This window comes from Periplaneta americana, chromosome 1, assembly GCF_040183065.1.
Source record: "Periplaneta americana isolate PAMFEO1 chromosome 1, P.americana_PAMFEO1_priV1, whole genome shotgun sequence".
Taxonomy (NCBI): Eukaryota; Metazoa; Arthropoda; class Insecta; order Blattodea; family Blattidae; genus Periplaneta; species Periplaneta americana.
Window position 1 is genome coordinate 124,003,338 of NC_091117.1, and position 18,935 is coordinate 124,022,272.

At 34.6% G+C, this 18,935-nt stretch overlaps 1 protein-coding gene across 1 annotated transcript in view; it reads left to right on the forward strand.

Moving 5' to 3' along the window:
- The window catches only part of TrpRS (Tryptophanyl-tRNA synthetase), an 86,788-nt gene extending 73,567 nt beyond the window's left edge, over positions 1-13,221 (forward strand). The window contains exon 7 of the mRNA XM_069826855.1: positions 3,333-13,221. Within this exon, the coding sequence (XP_069682956.1) occupies positions 3,333-3,335 (3 nt within the window). The 3' untranslated portion in view covers positions 3,336-13,221. The remainder of the gene's footprint in view (positions 1-3,332) is intronic.
- The last annotated feature ends 5,714 nt before the right edge of the window (positions 13,222-18,935 follow it).

Here is an 18,935-nt window from a genome sequence, read left to right on the forward strand (position 1 = left end):
TTTCTTATCTCATTAATAGGTTCTTGGTAAAACTTGCTCTTAACGAGTATACATTAATACCATGGTAAGCTCTAATACAAATATGCAGTGCTTTTTTTTTTTTCTAGAGGAAAAGGTGGTGGAACTCTGTGTAAAATTTATTAGAGTGAACAGGGAGATGGTTAATGCCCATTGCACCAGGAATTCAAAACCTAAATGGAATACAGAAATAAATCATGTTGAAAACATAATTAACACATTTATTTTCACATCTTAATGCAGTTTCTAAAACAAATACAAATTAAATTGATGTTAGTGTAAACTGACTCAATTTGGGTTGACAAAATAATAAATTGGTTTGCAAGAAAGGCATTTACTAAACCACATACCAGTGCTCAAAGTATTAGAAGATTTTCCACATCATAGCCATTTCTTCAGCCATTTCCTGTTACACTTTTTCCTTATGACATTGTTGCAGCGTGACAGTCATTTAGCAACCAAGATTTAACATACTTGTCAGGGTTGAAGTTTAACAAAGGAGGCTCAACAATTCTAATAAGAAGCAGGTCCTCATAGTGTTAAGGAGCAGGAATGATCTCAGTGGAGAGACAATGGAGTTGAGTTGAGGGGAAGTCTCACAATAAATTGATGGCATGAAATTTGAACATTTCTAGGTTCCGTGATGAAAAATTTAACAAAAAGGTGCTGAAACAGCATCCCGGCACGTTCTGCCAGGAAAAAAACAATGCAAATAATATGTACTATAGTACCAGTATTTATAATCATCATTTTATACAGTTTGAACAGACGCATATTCAGGTAGTACTATGCTCATGGGCCCAAAAAAATGTTGTGCTCCTCACACCTAACTTTGGCAAATCTTACACATTTATCAAATTAAAAGAGAATGGAATATAACAGCAATTGAAGATTTGAAGTAAATAAGGGTCTAAGTGTCATTTTCGTGAAAATTTTGTTTTTACAGGAATAACTTATTTATGTGCCTAACTCTATAACATAAATAAGAATCAAAGTCCAGACTCATCCCTTGATTGTTTTATTAGGCGTTCATAAATGGCAGGATGTGTATGTGCCAATTACAGTGACTATGAATCGTTGCTTATGAGATTATACAAGCTGACTCATAGCATTTGAAATACGGGTCTAAAGTGTAATGCCAATTCCGCTGCTCGGAGCGCTGTTCGGTTCTAGATATTCATAGCAGAACACTTAAATGACATTGACATTTGGGACATTTAAAGGACTCACCGTTGCTTATAAAATGCTTTGTACAATATTTTATGGTCAGTAGAAGTAATTTCAAAACTTCTACGTCTCAATTATATTAAAATGAAGCTGTCATTCTTAATATTAAAAGATATTACATATTATAAACTAAGGCACCACCTTCCTATTGTTAAATTCATACACCATACCTCTTCGGAAATAATGAAAGAAACTTAATACATTTTACATGGACACTGTAGCCTACCCTTTTCACATTTTTATTATTATTATTAAGTTCCAGTGAATTAAGGTACTGTATTATCTTCCATTTTTCTGAATTCGTAATTTAATCATTTATAAGTAGGTCTAACTTTTCCCTTTCTGGTGAAATAAATATCTAATAGACCTGCTGATTAATGTGTAGTAGATAGTAATAGCAAATGCTGTGATATTTTAGTGTGTGTAAACCGTTTTTAAATTAGGAGTTAGAATTAAATTAAATTAGGAAGTTAGTCTGCAATATATGTCATTAGAAATGGTTTCCGCATTTGACGATTTCCCAAAACATATCTCAGGATTCTCAGGGACTTTTTTTCTAGGCACATATGCATCTGCTCTCCACAATCCCCATTTCTCTTTTAGTAATGTCTGTTTCTCACTCCCGTGAGGTGTTTTTTGTCATCACTCATGACATGTCAATTTAATAAAAACATTGAAAAAAATCTTCGATACACCATAGTACAGTGATAGTTGTACCTTATCACAACGAATAATTGTAGTAATTATTATTTATTTATTACTCGTAATGTCGTAATAATATTTGATTTGGCCTGGAGGATGAGGGGAGTATGTTACACTAAACTCGGCACACACAACATTAAAATCGCATTCCTGCATATGTTTTATCCTAAATAATGCAAATCGTATATGTGTCAATATTCAGCTGTAATAATTAACCATTGCTGTGGAATATTTCGCCATTACAAATGATTTTTAATCATACTCTTTTCCTCGAAAATATTGAATAATGCTACTGATTGTCTTAAGGCAAGACAAACTAAAAACTATACGGTACTAGTTTAATAATAATAATAATAATAATAATAATAATAATAATAATAAGAGTAATGGTAATAATAATGTCTGAAAGTAGAAGATACCGATAGTCCACTTTAAACGAATTAAAACTAATTAGAGGGAACGAAATCTGAAGGAAAAACATGGAACTGAAAACAATCAACTTGCCAAAGTAAATGAACCAGGTGAAGAATGTAGTTTGAAAGCAAAATGTTTAATTGAACAAATCCAGACTTTCGGGAAACAAAATTGTAAATTCCATTAAACCACACTGAAAATCTGTGTACTGTTATTTAACAAGTCATCAAGACTAATACTGTATGCTTTGTATGCTTATAATTTTCATACTCGATAATGCAAAATTAATCAAAGAATTTTCACGATACACAATGCTTAGTAATGGAACTATTCATCATTTAATAGAACTGCAAGGCGAACCTAGCGGGAGAAATTGTAATGACGTTCTGAGACCCACTTGTATAATCTCATAAGCAACACTATGAATACAGTGTGGCCATTGGAGTTGATCACGCCCACCCACCGCCATTAAGATTCCATACTCACTGAAGATTCTTATGGAGCTAACACGAAATTGTAACCTAATACTCATGTAGCCACAGTTACTGACACGCAGCTTCTTTAAATAAGTTCTAAATTATATAAAAACAAAAATATTACCTGGTTCCTGTATGTTGTCGTGGAATAATATAGGCCCAAACTGCAAAGTTAAGTTAGATTAACTGCTAAGGGATACTAGATGTTTTATTATGTTTATTGCATGAAAACTACATCTTGTAGGGTTATATATAAGGGCGTATCTATATAAATGTGGGGGCATATTCCTGACACCAGAACATAACAAAAAGTTCATATGAACATAGGTCCACAAACCCTTCATTAGGAAGTTATAAAAGGAATTTCCTCTAGTGACCTCTGATTATGTAATTCACCTCAAACTTCCATTTTTCCCACTTTCTTCATTACAGTTGGTCATGACATTTGTTTTGTTTTGTCTGATTGCCTTTTGTTCTGTTTTGTGTTATTCACAGTAACATTCATCACATCACAAGATATGTTCAGTGAGAGAAATGACTGATATGCATTACATTTATGGCCTAGCAGATGGGAATACGGTAACAGCACGTCAACTTTATGCAGAAAGGTACCCTGGGAGGCACTTACCTTCTGGAAAAACGTTTGCATGTATCCATCAACGCTTGCTAGATACAGGTGCATTTCAGAAGAGAGTTTCAGATTTTGGAAGATCACCATAGGTACGAACCTGTGCTCTTGAGAAACAAGTTCGTCGTACTGTGGATTAAACCTCATCAACTAGTACAATAAATATTGCGAGAAGGGAAGGCGTTGGTCACATGATCATCTGGAAAATTCTTCATGAAAACCTTCTCTACCCGTGTTACCTGCAATGTGTGCAAGGATTAAATGAGGCAGATTTTCAGCCAAGAAGAACATTCTGTCAACGCATGTTAGAGCAATGTGCTGTGTTCATACAATTCTTAGCATTTATCCTATTCAGTGATGAGGCTGGCTTTACATATGATGGTATCTTTAATTATCATAAAAATCACATCTGGAATTATGAAAACTCTAACGAAGTACGACAAGATAAACATCAACAGAGGTTCAGCCACAATGTGTGGGGTGGAATCATTCATGATCATCTTATTGGCCCCTATTTCTTCCCAGATCATCTTACTGGAGAAACCTACCTACAGTTTCTCAGAACTGAGTTCCTGCATTTACTTGATGCTGTACCTCTATATGTCATCCAAAGAATGTGGTTTATACACGATGGTGCTCCACCTCACTTTACTGTGATAGTTCGCCAGTATCTCGGTAACCAGTTTCCGAACAGATAGATTGGTCGAAGGGGATCCATTACATGGCCTGCCTGGTCGTCAGATTTAAATCCATTGGATTTTTACCTCTGGGGACATTTAAAATCCTTGGTGTATTCAACACCTGTACCTATATCGATGTTCTAGGGAGTGTCTCCAAAATGGATTTGATGAAATCCGTAACACCCCAGGACATTTGCACAGAGTACGGCAAAGCATGGAACGGAGGCTCAGGGCATGCATCGAAGCAAGAGGAGGTCACTTCGAGCAATTTTTGTAAATGTGTGTTGTTAAATGTATCACATGTACCATTACCAATAAACCCATAACTCCCTAACGAAAGGTTTGCAGACCCCTGTTCATATGAACTTTTTGTTATGGTTTGGTGTCAGGAATACACCCCCACATTTATGGACATATATCCTGTATATTTCCAAGCTAAGATATTTGTTATTCTTTGGCAGTAGATGAAAGTATTTATGTTAGCAATACTCCCCAACTGGTGATTTTTGTAAGAGGCGTTATTGAAAACCTTCAGATTAAGGAGAGCTCTTATATATTATTCTCATAAAGAATACTAATACTAGTTCCGATATTTTCATGTAGAGGCTGTAGAAATTATTTTGGACTTCCTTGGAATAAACTTGTATCCTTGGCAACCACTGGTACTCCTTCCATGGTTGGAAGTAAAATGGGTGTAATAAGGAGTCTATGAGACGAAATTAAAAGTGTTAATTTATCCCATGAAGTTATTTCTATTCACTGTATTATACACCAACAGAATTCATGTGCGAAACAAATAAAAAAAATGATGTTATGGAAGTAGCCTAGTTAGAAAAACTAGCAACACAATTAGATCGAAAAGTCTCACTCATCGTCAATTTAAGTCTTTCTTGAAGAATGCAATAGTGAATAGGCCTATGGCGATCTGTCATATTATAGTAAAGTGCGGTGACTAATCATGGCAAATTATTGGGTAAGTTCTTTGAACTGAGGGAGGAAACATCATCGTTCACGGAGAAAAAAGGAAAGCCTGTATCATAAGTGAAAAATGAAAAAAAATGGATTTGTGAATTTGCCTTCTTAATGGAATTATCTGAATGCTTTAAATTGTTTTCTACAAGGTAAGAACAAGATTATTACACATTTATATGACAGAGTGAAGGCGTTTAATATGAAACCACCTCTAATTATGGAATGTTAGCTTAACTAAAAGGATAAGTTACAGCACATTTTTCAAAATTAACAACGATATAGGCCTACTAGTTTCTTAAGACTTTGGATTTTGAAGAATATATTCACACATCATGTGATCTGCGCCAGGAATTTGATTCGAGATTTAAAGGCTAGGAAAATTTTCAGTTTGATTTTCGATTATTATTTGTAATTGGAACTTATTGATTTACTTTACTATGATAAAAGAAGTTTGTCTGACTTTTATACAAACTTTCCATGTGTTAGATTTCCCCGATTGTACAGATATGCATGTTCGGATCCACATATCTGTGCGAACAGTATTTTTTTCCTATGATGAAGATAAACAAGCCATGTCATAAGTATCTGATCACAACTTAAAATGTGCACTATACAAAGAATAGATTCAAATGTTGAGAAATTGCTGAGGAAAAAGTGAATTAAACAAATCCCGAAAAATTAGTGCTAATGCCAGTGTTGAGTGAACTGAATGGAGTTAATTTCTGCATTACTATTTCTAGAATTTTTGTGTGTTTTGTTCAACATTTTCCCTAACAGTAATTGTCATGCATTATCCGAATAATTAACATGAAATGTGTATTACATTTCTGAAAGTAATTATAAATTTATTAACATCTAACTTTGTTGAAAATAGGCTACAATGTTTTTCAAATGGCTTAAGATAGTTTATTTAGTTATTTCTATTTAGCCCGTATCTTTTTTTCATCAGAAAACATACATAAACCTATGCAGTAAATTCATATTGTGGTCCTGCCGCTGAACGTCTTACCTCCCCTGTTACGACTTTCCCTTGCCGAGCGGGCAAGGCTTGATGACGACACAGTGCTCTGAGTGGAGGACCACTGGTTTAAGTGTTTATAAGTTGCAAGTAGACATATTGTTTCGGAAATGGCTCCAGTTATTTCAAAATTAAAAGGAAATAAGCTTCATAGTCTAAGGAAGCTTCTCAAGGGACAGACATTCCTCTACATAAAGTTCAAAAGCGAGTGATAGTGGCTGCAGGCGTGTCTCGTAGTAGTGTCCAAAAAATTGTGGCAGAAGCGAAGAAAATAGATAGTGGCAATGGTATGTGTTTCGAAACTCCAGATAAGAAGAGAACAATTAAAAGTAGTGTGCTAGAACTAGACGCGTTTGATGAAAGTGTAGTGTGTAGGATAGTGTATGACTTTTACATTACCGAGAAATACGTTCCAACAGTCAGCGCATTAAGAATGAAACTGAAAGACGCAATTGGCTTCGATGGGGGCAATACTAGTGTTAGAACTCTACTGAAAAAACTCGGATTTTCTTGGAAGCAAACTAAGACGAATAGATCGTTATTATTAGAAAAATACGATATTAGGCAAAAGAGAATGAACTATTTGAGGCCAATTTCTAATTATCGAGCTGAGGGAAGAAATATTGTGTGTCTGGATGAGTCATACATTCTTTCATCCCACCTGCATAACAAGTCTTGGAGCGACGACTCAGAACATAGTCATCTAGCTCCGGTATCAAAGGGACAGTGCCTAATAATGATACATGCCGGAGGTGAGCGAGGATTCGTCCCCAATGCCTTACTAATTTGGAAAGCTCAGCAGAAATTTGGGGATTACCACTCTCAAATGAATCAAATTAATTATGAGAAATGGATTCGAAAGAAGCTGATTCCTAATTTGCCCCCAAATTCTGTTGTTGTGTTTGATAATGCCCCTTATCATAACGTTGCATTAAATAGAGCTCCCACTTCAAATTCAACAAAAACTGTAATGAAAGAATGGCTTGAAAAAGAGGGAATTCCCTACAGTGATGACATGTTGAAACCAACTTTATACGAACTTATACAAATACACCAGCGATGTGAAGATCAAGAGCACATGGACGGTTCTGCGTGCGATCAAGCTCTCACTGGTTGCCATGAATCTATTCTGCAGGCAGCAGCAGAGAATAAGAAGGGGTGAGCAAAGTGAAGTCTAGGCCTGTCATTGCAAGATGATGTATATTTTTTATCTTAGAGGTTTTAGATAATGATGCCTACTTAATTAATTGCTATGTAACTGTTACACACTTAATCATGTACGTATTATATGAACAGCACATTTCTAGAAACAAATTTAAATTCCTTACTTTTCGTCTAATACAGAAATGTTCCTTCTTCTTTTACCTGACACCAACCTTCTTATGTCCGGCGAAATAATGTTTCCTGCAGCATGACGTAGCATAGCACGCTTATTATCTTCTGATAATCTTAGTATTAGTCTTGGTTTTGTGAGGTTCATAAGTGAAGAAAATTTCTTACATACATGCTTACTGCCAAATATAGAAATATTTTTTTTTTATTTTATTGGGTTATTTTACGGCGCTGTATCAACATCTAGGTTATTTAGCATCTGATGGAATGAAGGTGATAATGTCGGTGAAATGAGTCTGGGGTCTAGCACCGAAAGTTACCCAGCATTTGCTCGTATTGGGTTGAGGGAAAACCCCGGAAAAAACCTCAACCAGGTAACTTGCCCCGACCAAGATTCGAACCCGGGCCACCTGGTTTCGCGGCCAGACGCGCTGACCGTTACTCCACAGGTGTGGACTAGAAATAATTTGAGCCGCAAATATTTGCACCCTGGATATATTTGCAGGCAAAGCGAACTTCCAACTTGACTCTGTTCACGCAATTCAAAGAACCTGGAGAGAACTTTTCCTCGACTTAACTAAAGGACATCACAATGGTAAGGACCATTGTCAAACTGAAAATCTATAGACGACATATCTTCACAATTATTTAGACAGAATTCATAACTAGTCTACGCTATTAGCATCCATATTTTTTGTACTTTATTCTGTAAACTTAAATGCAATGCAACGAGGAAGAACCTCTACAGTGCATCTAAACATATATTACTATTTAATGTCAATAAAACAACAAAATTTCAACACATCATTATGTACATCAATTAATAATTTCAGGCGTTTCATATTGCTCCTTTTCGTAACTAAATGCTTTCCATATATCAAAGAACATTTTCGTTTCTTTCACTCATAAAAACTCAGGAGTCCAGTCAGCCTAGAACTTACTGAACGACTTCTTCCTCAATGTGCAATGTACAACTCTTGAGTTCATCAGTGACTTGCACTTGCGTGCCGTACGTGCTCTCAACAGCGCATACGGGCGATGAGGCACGCTTGTGCTCTCATTGACATCACTATCAGGGATGTCAAGGTCATAGTACGTGAAAGACTCTACGTGCTCCCAGGCGCTCACGGGTTCCAATGAATCTATTCTGCAGGCAGTAGCGGTGAAAAAGAGGTGAGCAAAATAAACTCTATTGGCCTACTACTGCATGATGAATTAAACTCTTCAGTAATAGATAATGTGTTACGCTCATGCAAGAAAACAAGAAATAAAGGCATGTTTTGCAGCATGTACCTCTCTAATAAATGCAGTGTATTATAAAATAGTAGGATATAATAAATAATAAACATAGCTTCTCTTTAACTGAGGCAGTTTTACATAATGAGGCCTATAATTAGCCTATTTATTGTTATGTAACTGTTACATAATCAAGTGCTTCTTCTGATATTTGCCGACACCAGCCTTCTTATGTCCGACGAAATGTTGTTTCCTGCAGCAAAATAATTTCTAATAGAAGACCTGAATTGGCTAACATTCTAAGTCCATTGAAGTAAATTATTCAGAACCGCAAAGAAACTATACAGGCTTGCATTATGAGTATTGAAATAAATGTTTGTATGGTCCAAAAACACAGGTTTAGAGTCGGTCTTGGGATATTCTTTTTGCAGAGTGATAGCCTATGTAAAACACAACTTGTTAGGTAAAAAGTCGAATTCGGTAAATTTTGGACTTGGAATGTTTGTCAATTCAGGTATTCAATTGTAACTGTGTTGGTATATTTTCTGGGTTTGATGAGTAAGGATCACAAAACAAATACAACTTGGGCTGGAGCAGGTCAATATCTTTAAATCGTCTATGGAACTCTTCCCAGAGATTTTTTAAAACATTGCAGTATTTTATACTGTTGAGCAGAAGTTCAGTGACTGAAGGCGTTGAAGTTATAAAAATTGTGCTGTGAGATCTGTGACATCCACAATAAAACCTTCATCTGAAAGCTTTTAACAATATCTGTCGACACAAATTAATTGATTCTTTCCTTGCAATCTCAAATTCAAAACGTTCAGATACTCTGATACAGTGATGTCAACGAGAGCGCAAACGTGCTCATAGCCCATATGCACTGATCAGAGCACGTAAGGCACACAGGTACAAGTCACTGGCGAACACAAGGGTTGTATATTACACATTGACGAAGTCGTTCAGTAAGTTTCAGGCTGACTAGACTCTTAAATTCTTATGTAAGTGAAAGATGAGATGATGCTCTTTGTTGGTTTGTGTAAATTATTTAGTTACAAAGACAAGCAGTGTCGAACGCCTGAAATTATTAGTTCTTCTACAGAATTATATAATATTCAAATTAGTTTACTTTTATTGACATTAAATAGTAGTAGGCCTAAATGTATGTGAAGATGTATTGTAGAGCTTCTTCCTCACAGCATTCTATTTATGTTTACAGAATAAAGTATAAATAAAAGTGTGTGCTGCTAATGGCGTAGATTTGTTACATGACAGTTACGAGTTGTGTCTATAAATTGTCCAGATTTTCGTACATAAATTCTCAGTTGGACAATGTTTCTTACCATTACGATATTGTTCTGTCCAGATATTTTGAATTGCGTGAATATTTATCAGAATTCATAATAGAAAAATAGAGACAATCCAGAACTAGTTGACTCTACATGGATCGAAGAACGTAACTTTCTCAAGGATATATTAGAGCAAGGATGTCAAGGTCAGAGCACGTGAAAGACTCTTACATGTTACCAAGCGCTCATGCGTTCCATTGAATCTATACTGCAGGCAGTAGCGGTGAAAAAGACGGGGTGAGCAAAATGAACTCTACTGGCCTACCATTGCAAGATGAATTAAACTGCACTTCAGTAATAGATAATGTGTTACGCTCATACAAGAAAACAAGAAATAAAAGCATATTTTGCAGCATGTATCTTTCTAATAAATGCAATTAATTATAAAATAGTAGGATATAACAAATAATAAACATAGCTTCTCTTTAACTTAATTATTTTTACATAATGAGGTCTATAATATTGGTATTAACTGTTACATAACCATGTACTACTTATATGAACATCATCACACTTTAGAAAAATATTTAAATTCCTGATGTTTGCGCTCTCATTGACATCACTCTAAAGATGAATAAACATTCAGTATATAGGGGCTACGCATGTTTCATCACTAGATCGGTAGATAAAGGGATATCTACGTACTGGATTAATTGTTATTAGTTTTGGCTCTCTTGGTTGTATTTTGACCAATAAAAAGCTGAGTAGAAATTTGTGATCTACAAGGAAATTTAAATTGGAGGAAAAGGAACATGTCTTCCAAAAGAACATGTCGTCAATAACGAAATGTCTTTTGAAATGTATACAGTGATGGAATAAACTTTGTCCTGCAAGGTTTAGAGGGGGTATAACATGATTCCTAGAATAAACTGTGTCCTGTAAGTTTCAAGTAGTAACATGATTCCTAGAATAAACTGTGTTCTATAAGATTTCGGGAGTAACATGATTCCTAAAATAAACTCTGTCCTGTAAGATTTAGGAAATAAAACATGATTCCTAGAATAAATTCTGTCCTATAAGGTTTAGGGAGTATAATAAACTCTGTTCTATAAGGTTAGGGAGTATAACATGATTCCTAGAATAAACTGCCCTATCAGTGTTAGGGAATAAAACACGATTCCTAGAATAAATTCTGTCCTATAAAGTTTAGGGAGTATAACATGATTCCTAGAATAAACTCTTCCCTGTAATTTTAGGGAATAAAACATGATTCCTACTTCCTAGAATAAACTCTGTCTTATAAGATTTAGGAAGTATAACATGTTTCCTAGAATAAACTCTGTCCTATAAGGTTTAGGAAATATAACATGATTTCTAGAATAACTCTGCCATATACTCGTTAGGTTTAGGGAATAAAACATGATTCCTAGAATAAACTCTGTCCTATAAGGTTTAGGAAGTATAACATGATTCCTAGAATAAACTCTGTCCTACAAGGTTTAGGAAGTATAACATGATTTCTAGAATAACTCTGCCCTGTACTCGTTAGGTTTAGGGAATAAAACATGATTCCTAGAATAAACTCTGTCCTATAAGGTTTAGGAAGTATAACATGATTCCTAGAATAAACTGCCCAGTAAGTTTTAGAGAGTATAACATGATTCCTAAACGGTTTATATATTGAAAATAACTTCGCAAACATTGTTAGTACGTCGGAATGTACTGCTTGTGACTGACGGAAGAAGCCGTGACCTCAAACGAGCGGGAACAAACCTGACCTAACTTAAAGTGAAGGAACAAGGTCGGTGGTCCGCGTGGGGAGGGATCCTCGTAAGGGCGGAATAGCGTTTGTGTCATGTAATAGAAATACCTGAGATAATAATAGCGATGATAGACGGAATATAATTATTCGCCCATATTGAAGCTTACAAGCAGCATCACGAGGCAGACTCGCTCAGCCCAGATTGGGTGTATCGGAGGCACAGCCGCAAGTTTTATGCGTGAATACGTCTCTCGGGATGGGATGTTGAATGCTGCTTATACGCCCGCTCCCATTTGCGCTGCATATCCCTCGACATTGCAAATTTTCTCTCTTCACTCAAATTCACTCGCGATTTTTTCCTATTTAACGTGTCGAATGTTGATTGTTGCTCAATTCAGATTGTAACTTGTTCGATACGAGTCATTTGACACAACTGCGAACGTTATATCGCTTCGCATTCTGGCTTCTTAAAACAATTTATAAATTCGTTAATCTTCAATGGTACTTACTCATTCGAAATGTTTATTTGGCCATTTGCAATCTATTATTCAATATAGCATTATTCTTTGGGGTGGAAGTACAAAAATTAATCTTAGTCCGTTAAATTTATTACAGAAACGAATAATTGAAATTTGTTTGAAGAAACCTTTCGATTATCCAACTAAATTAATTTATTCTGAATGTAATGTATTTAATATTTAACAAATTTATAAATATACTATGTTAAAATTTTATCCCAAAAATCATAATAAGTTTATATTACAGGCAAATAATCATGACACAAGATGAAATAATAATTCAACATTATTAAAACCTAATTGGATCTGTTAGTCTAAAGCATAACATTAATTTTGGCCCTAGATTGTATAATTCTGTAGCTAAATTATATCCAGAACTTGTAACATGTAACTCACTAACATATAACAAGAAAATTAGAAACGTGTTAATGTCTTCAATTTGCATTTATTTTAGTAGGTTATTTTACGACGCTTTACCAACATCTCAGGTTATTTAGCGTCTGAATGAGATGAAGGTGATAATGACGGTGAAATGAGTCGAGGTCCAGCACCGAAAGTTACCCTGCATTTGTTCATATTGGGTTGAGGGAAAACCCCGGAAAAAACCTCAACCAGGTAACTTGCCCCGACCGGGAATCGAAAACGGGCCACCTGGTTTCGTGGTCAGACGCGTAACCGTTACTCCACAGGTGTAGACAAGCTCTTCAATTTGATTAAATAAATTTAATTTTCATTGTAGCTGTAATTTTACTTTTAGTTCCTATTCATTTTATTTATATACAGTATTCCTCTTATAGCTATAGCTATAGACTATGGTCTATTATTTGAACTGCGATCGAACACGAGTGCTGCTCATTATGTCCTCAAATTATATTAATATTATTGTATCTTCTTTTTTATATTGATGTATTATTTTATTTCTATTTCTGTTGTTGTAATTATATTCTGTAGTCTGATGTATTATTCTGTATTATATGTTCTGTATTATTATTATTATTATTATTATTATTATTATTATTATTATTATTATTATTATATCGATTTTAATATCTCCAAACGCGGTAATATTGCAGGTATAATGAAATAGATGACGCAAAGCTTATTTTATTACGTCCAACAGTATGAAGAGCTTTATAATTTATGAAATTAAAATTATAGCAATGTAATAAGGAGAAAGAATGAATGGGAAAATACTAAATTAACCAGGTATGGCCTTCATAATTTATTTAAGGTACAAAGCTATTCATTTTATTTTCAGGTTCAGTTCAGAGCTACAATGAAATAATGCGCTGTAGCGGTAAATTACAACACTATTTGATGATTCTTTCGGAAATTCGGACAAGTGAGCGATACAATAATCAACAAAGGACGGATCAGAGTGACTGTTCTTACAAGTTTACTTACCATTTACTATAGTCTGTTTATGTTGAAGCAGAGACGGTGACTCAGAATTGTACACAACGGGCGCGTACCTGCAATATCCGTACAGTTGTATCAAAACTATGCGTACCCTGTGCTGTAATGATGGCTGTGAATTTGTACTCCGCTATGAAACACTATATTGTACTGCGACCATGCACATTAGTTGAAGTTGGGACAGTTTGCAAACAGTTTTGAAACCATCACAAACTTGCTGTGCGAACAAACCTAATATTACGTAGTCTCTGCATTGCAGTAGACAACAATATACATGCGGATATTATAGAAAGTGAACGTTCTGACACGTACTACTTTCTATAAAGACTGCACATTTTAATGCATTTCTTGAACAACAAAATTCATCATAGCCTATAACCGGTCATTATTCACGGCAAAAGCAAATGTTTAGAATCAAAATTTTTACGTTATGCAAAAAAAGGGAGAAAAATGCTCGAAGAGAAGAATAATACGGGAGCCGGGAGACTGTTAAAAATTAGGGGCAAATACGGGAGATTCCTGGAAATACGGGAAGGTTGGCAACCTTACGTGCAATAAGCGGAAACATAGGTCTCCTTTTGTTCGACTTAGTTTATTAGTTACTGTGTCGTCTATCATATCGTGAGACGTCTCTGTGCAAGCGATTTATTAAATAATTATAAGTTGTAATTAACAAAGTATCGAGTGTAATTATAATTTTATTCGTTTCACATTAAGTTAATTATTTGTGTATTATTTGTGAGTTGGTATGACAGAATCTATGAAAAAAAGAAAAACAATTCATAGTGAAGCAAGAAATATTATCAGAAACATTATAAAAGAATGTGATGACGAGTCGCAACAACGTAGTCTAAAACATCCAGTCAACCCAATAAACGTGTTTCTGCATATGCAGGGAAGTCAGTTTCTATGTAAGCTGTCAAAAGAAAAAGTGGCCGCTCTCCTGAAACAAAGTTCCCTTCGGGTATCTTCGCTACAATTCGGAGACAGGCGATGTTACATGTTGTTGGACCACGTTGCCTGATATCTACAGTTATAATTGAAGTATTCTGTGTGTTATCGATAGCATAATGGTAGCGTTCAGGCCTCTTATTCATGAGGTCTCTTATTCATGAGGTCCTGCGTTCGACTACAACCACGTGCTTTTTATGTTCTTTTTTGTTCTGTTTTTGAGAGAGACAAACTATACATAATGGCTCCTTTCTCTTTTACGATTATTTTAGTAATTAACATCAAGTTCATTAATACATTATGCCATGACTTTATCATTATGATATTGTGGCTGCAAATGGAAAGAAAAAAAAATTATTCTCAATAAAAATATCTTTCGTGGCATAAACAAAACAAATTTACTGGCGTCGGCCTTAAAACATTCAAACAATTAAGCGTCCAAAAAACAAAACAAGAAGCCACAATTCAATATTTAGTCTATTTTCCTCTTATCTCGATCATCTTGCAGTCGAGTGGGCATGGAATTGACTAGTCTTTGCAAATAGCGACTGTTTTAGACACGATATTCCAGGCATTCTGAACATACATACATAAGTGTTCTGTCCATGGGCAGGTCTTTCATTGCAAACCCAGCAATCTCCAATCTTTCCTATTTTCTGCCTTCCTCTTAGTCTCCGCATATGATCCACATATCCTAATGTCGTCTATTATTCTTTTCAACCAGAGACCCAGCCAGTTACTTTTTATCTTTCTAATCAGTTTCAGCATCATTCTTTCTTCACTCACTTTTTCAAACACAATTTTATTTCTTATTCTATCTGTACACTTCACACGCACCGTTCTTCTCCACATCCACATTTCAAATGCTTCAATTCGTTTCTCTTCATTTCGTCGTAATGTCCATGTTCCTTCCCCATACAATGCCACACTCCACACAAAGCACTTCACTAGTCTCTTCCTTAGTTCCTTTTCCAGAGGTCCGCAGAAGATCCTTCTTCTATTTAAAGCTTCCTTTGTTCATGTTTGCAGTTTTTCTTGGGAAGGATAGGCCTAAATGCGGTAACATCCCGTTGCTTTCCGCACACCACTACCTCTTTCGCATCTTATTAAATTCCAGGGGGCCCAAGCGTGGAGATGAGGAGAGTGGATTTGACTAATTGGGCCCTCCGGACTTCACCGAAAGTCACGGCAAGGGTTAAATATTAATTCTATCAGGATGTTTGACCCTATCAGAGATCGGGAAATTTCAATTAGCCTTTGCCCCCCGCATCCTGGACTAGCTTCTACGAATCATCAGAAAATCTTAGAGTGTGATTGGGCCAATTTTTCCGAAAATGTTTCCACACTTTTGCCCTCGTAGCTCAGCGGATGAACGTCGGAATTTAGATGTCAACGTCTCAGGTTCAATTCCTCGTTATTCCTTTTCATTTTATTGTGGTTCAAGATAGTATAATGTAATAATACAAAAATAAAAACTAATAGCAGTATTATGCAACTGGATTTTTCCAAACCTAATATTAAATTTATGTTATTTATATCGCTAAAGAACGATTACAATATAAATAACTTGAATATTATTTATACAGTATCACTAAAGAACGATAACACAATATAAATGATAAATATCGGTTTGTTTAATTAATATAAGATACGGTGTTATATAATACGTATTTAATTATCTAAATAAAATAACCTATTTTACAAAGAAAGATGTTTATTTGTGTTATAATAATTACCTACATAAAATACAGATTATTTATATTGCGAAAGAACAATAACAATATAAATAACTTGAATATTATTTTATAATGCTAATGAAGGAAAACAATATAATTGATAACTTGAATATTATTTATATCGCTAAAGAACGATAACAATATAAAAAACGTGAATATTATTCATATCGGAATTTCACAGATTTATTACAGATGTATTTAAGAAATTGTAGAAGAATAGTAATTAGTAACAGTGTCCTATTTATTCTTCTTGGAGCCAAATTTGTAACTTTTAAAAGTGTGGTTACTATGTTGAAGTGTATGTGTTGTAACGGATGCTTGATTTGTTATGTATGTGAGTCAGTTATGGGATGCTCGATGTCGTCGCAATGTCGTAATTATAGTTTGATTGTGTTTGTGTGACTATTGTGTATTAATTTATGATGTATGGTACGGAAAGCTGCATATTTGTGTTATAGAAGTGTTACGTATGTGTGTTGTTAATGTTTTTGTATGTTTCAAATTGATAACTGATATTTGTTTTGCAATCGCAATGCCTAATTTACGGATTGTTTATGTTTTGTTTACATCGCGTAAGCTAATTTAATTTTCTTTCCATTTCTCTTTATGCTTATATTTTTTGTGTATAAAACTATAGCCCTAACATACATATGTAAAATAGGGCTAACCCCCATTGGAGATACTGTAGCTACAATAGTAATAATTATTATTCATATCGTTATAAAACGATAACAGAATACAAATGATGACTTGAATTTTATTCATATCTCTAAAGAACGATAACAAAATATAAATAACGTGATATCCATAAAGAACGATAACTGGATATAAATGATAACTTGAATATCATTTACATCGCTAAAGAACGATTAAAAAATAAAATGAAAACTTGAATAAGGCGCGAACCCAGAACCTTTGAATCATTAAACAAGCACTCTACCGCTGGTCTGCGAGGAGCAGATATGGAACACTTTCATAGTTCCGGAACTGCTTGTACAAGCACATGCATCGTGTAACATCGCCGCGACCCGAAGTGGACTTTGAAAATATTCTCTGTTCACGAGTGCGGCCACTTTTTTTTTTGACAGTTGTTTTATTTTTTAATAATAATAATAATAATAATAATTATTATTATTATTATTATTATTATTATTATTATTATTATTATAGTATCTCCAATGGGGGTTAGCCCTATTTTACATATGTATGTTAGGGCTATAGTTTTATACACAAAAAAGATAAGCATAAAGAGAAATGGAAAAGAAAATTAAATTAGCTTACGCGATGTAAACAAAACATAAACAATCCGTAAATTAGGCATTGCGATTGCAAAACAAATATCAGGTATCAAATTGAAACATACAAAAACATTAACAACACACATACGTAACACTTCTATAACACAAATATGCAGCTTTCCGTACCATACATCATAAATTAATACACAATAGTCACACAAACACAATCAAACTATAATTACGACATTGCGACGACATCAAGCATCCCATAACTATGACTCACATACATAACAAATCAAGCATCCATTACAATACATACACTTCAACATAGTAACCACACTTTTAAAAGTTACAAATTTGGCTCCAAAAAGAATAAATAGTACACTGTTACTAATTACTATTCTTCTACAATTTCTTAAATACATCTGTAATAAATCTGTGAAATTCCGATATGAATAATATTCACGTTTTTTATATTCTGTTATCGTTCTTTAGCAATATAAATAATATTCAAGTTATAATTTATATTCTGTTTTTCTTTATTAGCATTATAAAATAATATTCAAGTTATTTATATTGTTATTGTTCTTTCGCAATATAAATAATCTGTATTTTATATAAGTAATTATTATAACACAACCATTTTTCTTTGTAAAATAGGTTATTTTATTTAGATAATTAAATACGTATTATATAATATCTTATATTAATTAAACAAACCGATATTTATCATGTATATTCTGTTATCGTTCTTTAGTGATACTGTATAAAAAAAAAGTTATTTATATTGTAATCGTTCTTTAGCGATATAACAATAATAATAATAATAATAATAATAATAATAATAATAATAATAATAATAATAATAATCCGTGGTGCTACAGCCCGTGAAGGGCCTAGACCGATCAGCCGGCTGCTGCTTCACGTCCACATGCCGAGGCAGAAGTGTACGATCATCCAACCAGAATGGAGGTATCGTGTGGTTAGCACGATGATCCTCCCGCCGTTGTAGCTGGCTTTCGCAACCTATCGTAGCTCCTCAAGTTCATCACGATGCTGGGTAGGCACTGGTCCCATACACTGGCTGAAATTTCATGAGAAAATTTCTTCCCCCACGAGGACTCGAACCAGCGCGCATTCCGTAACACGAGTCCTAGGCAGGATGCTTTAGACCACGACGCCATGGCGCGGGATCAGTTCTTGAATCACGTAACATTAAACTGCGTCCCATAATTTCTGACAGGCGACGTAAACATTACCAGCCAGAAAGGGAAAAACATGTATTGCTAATCAACCAATGGCAGAGGTTATATTCCAGGCTT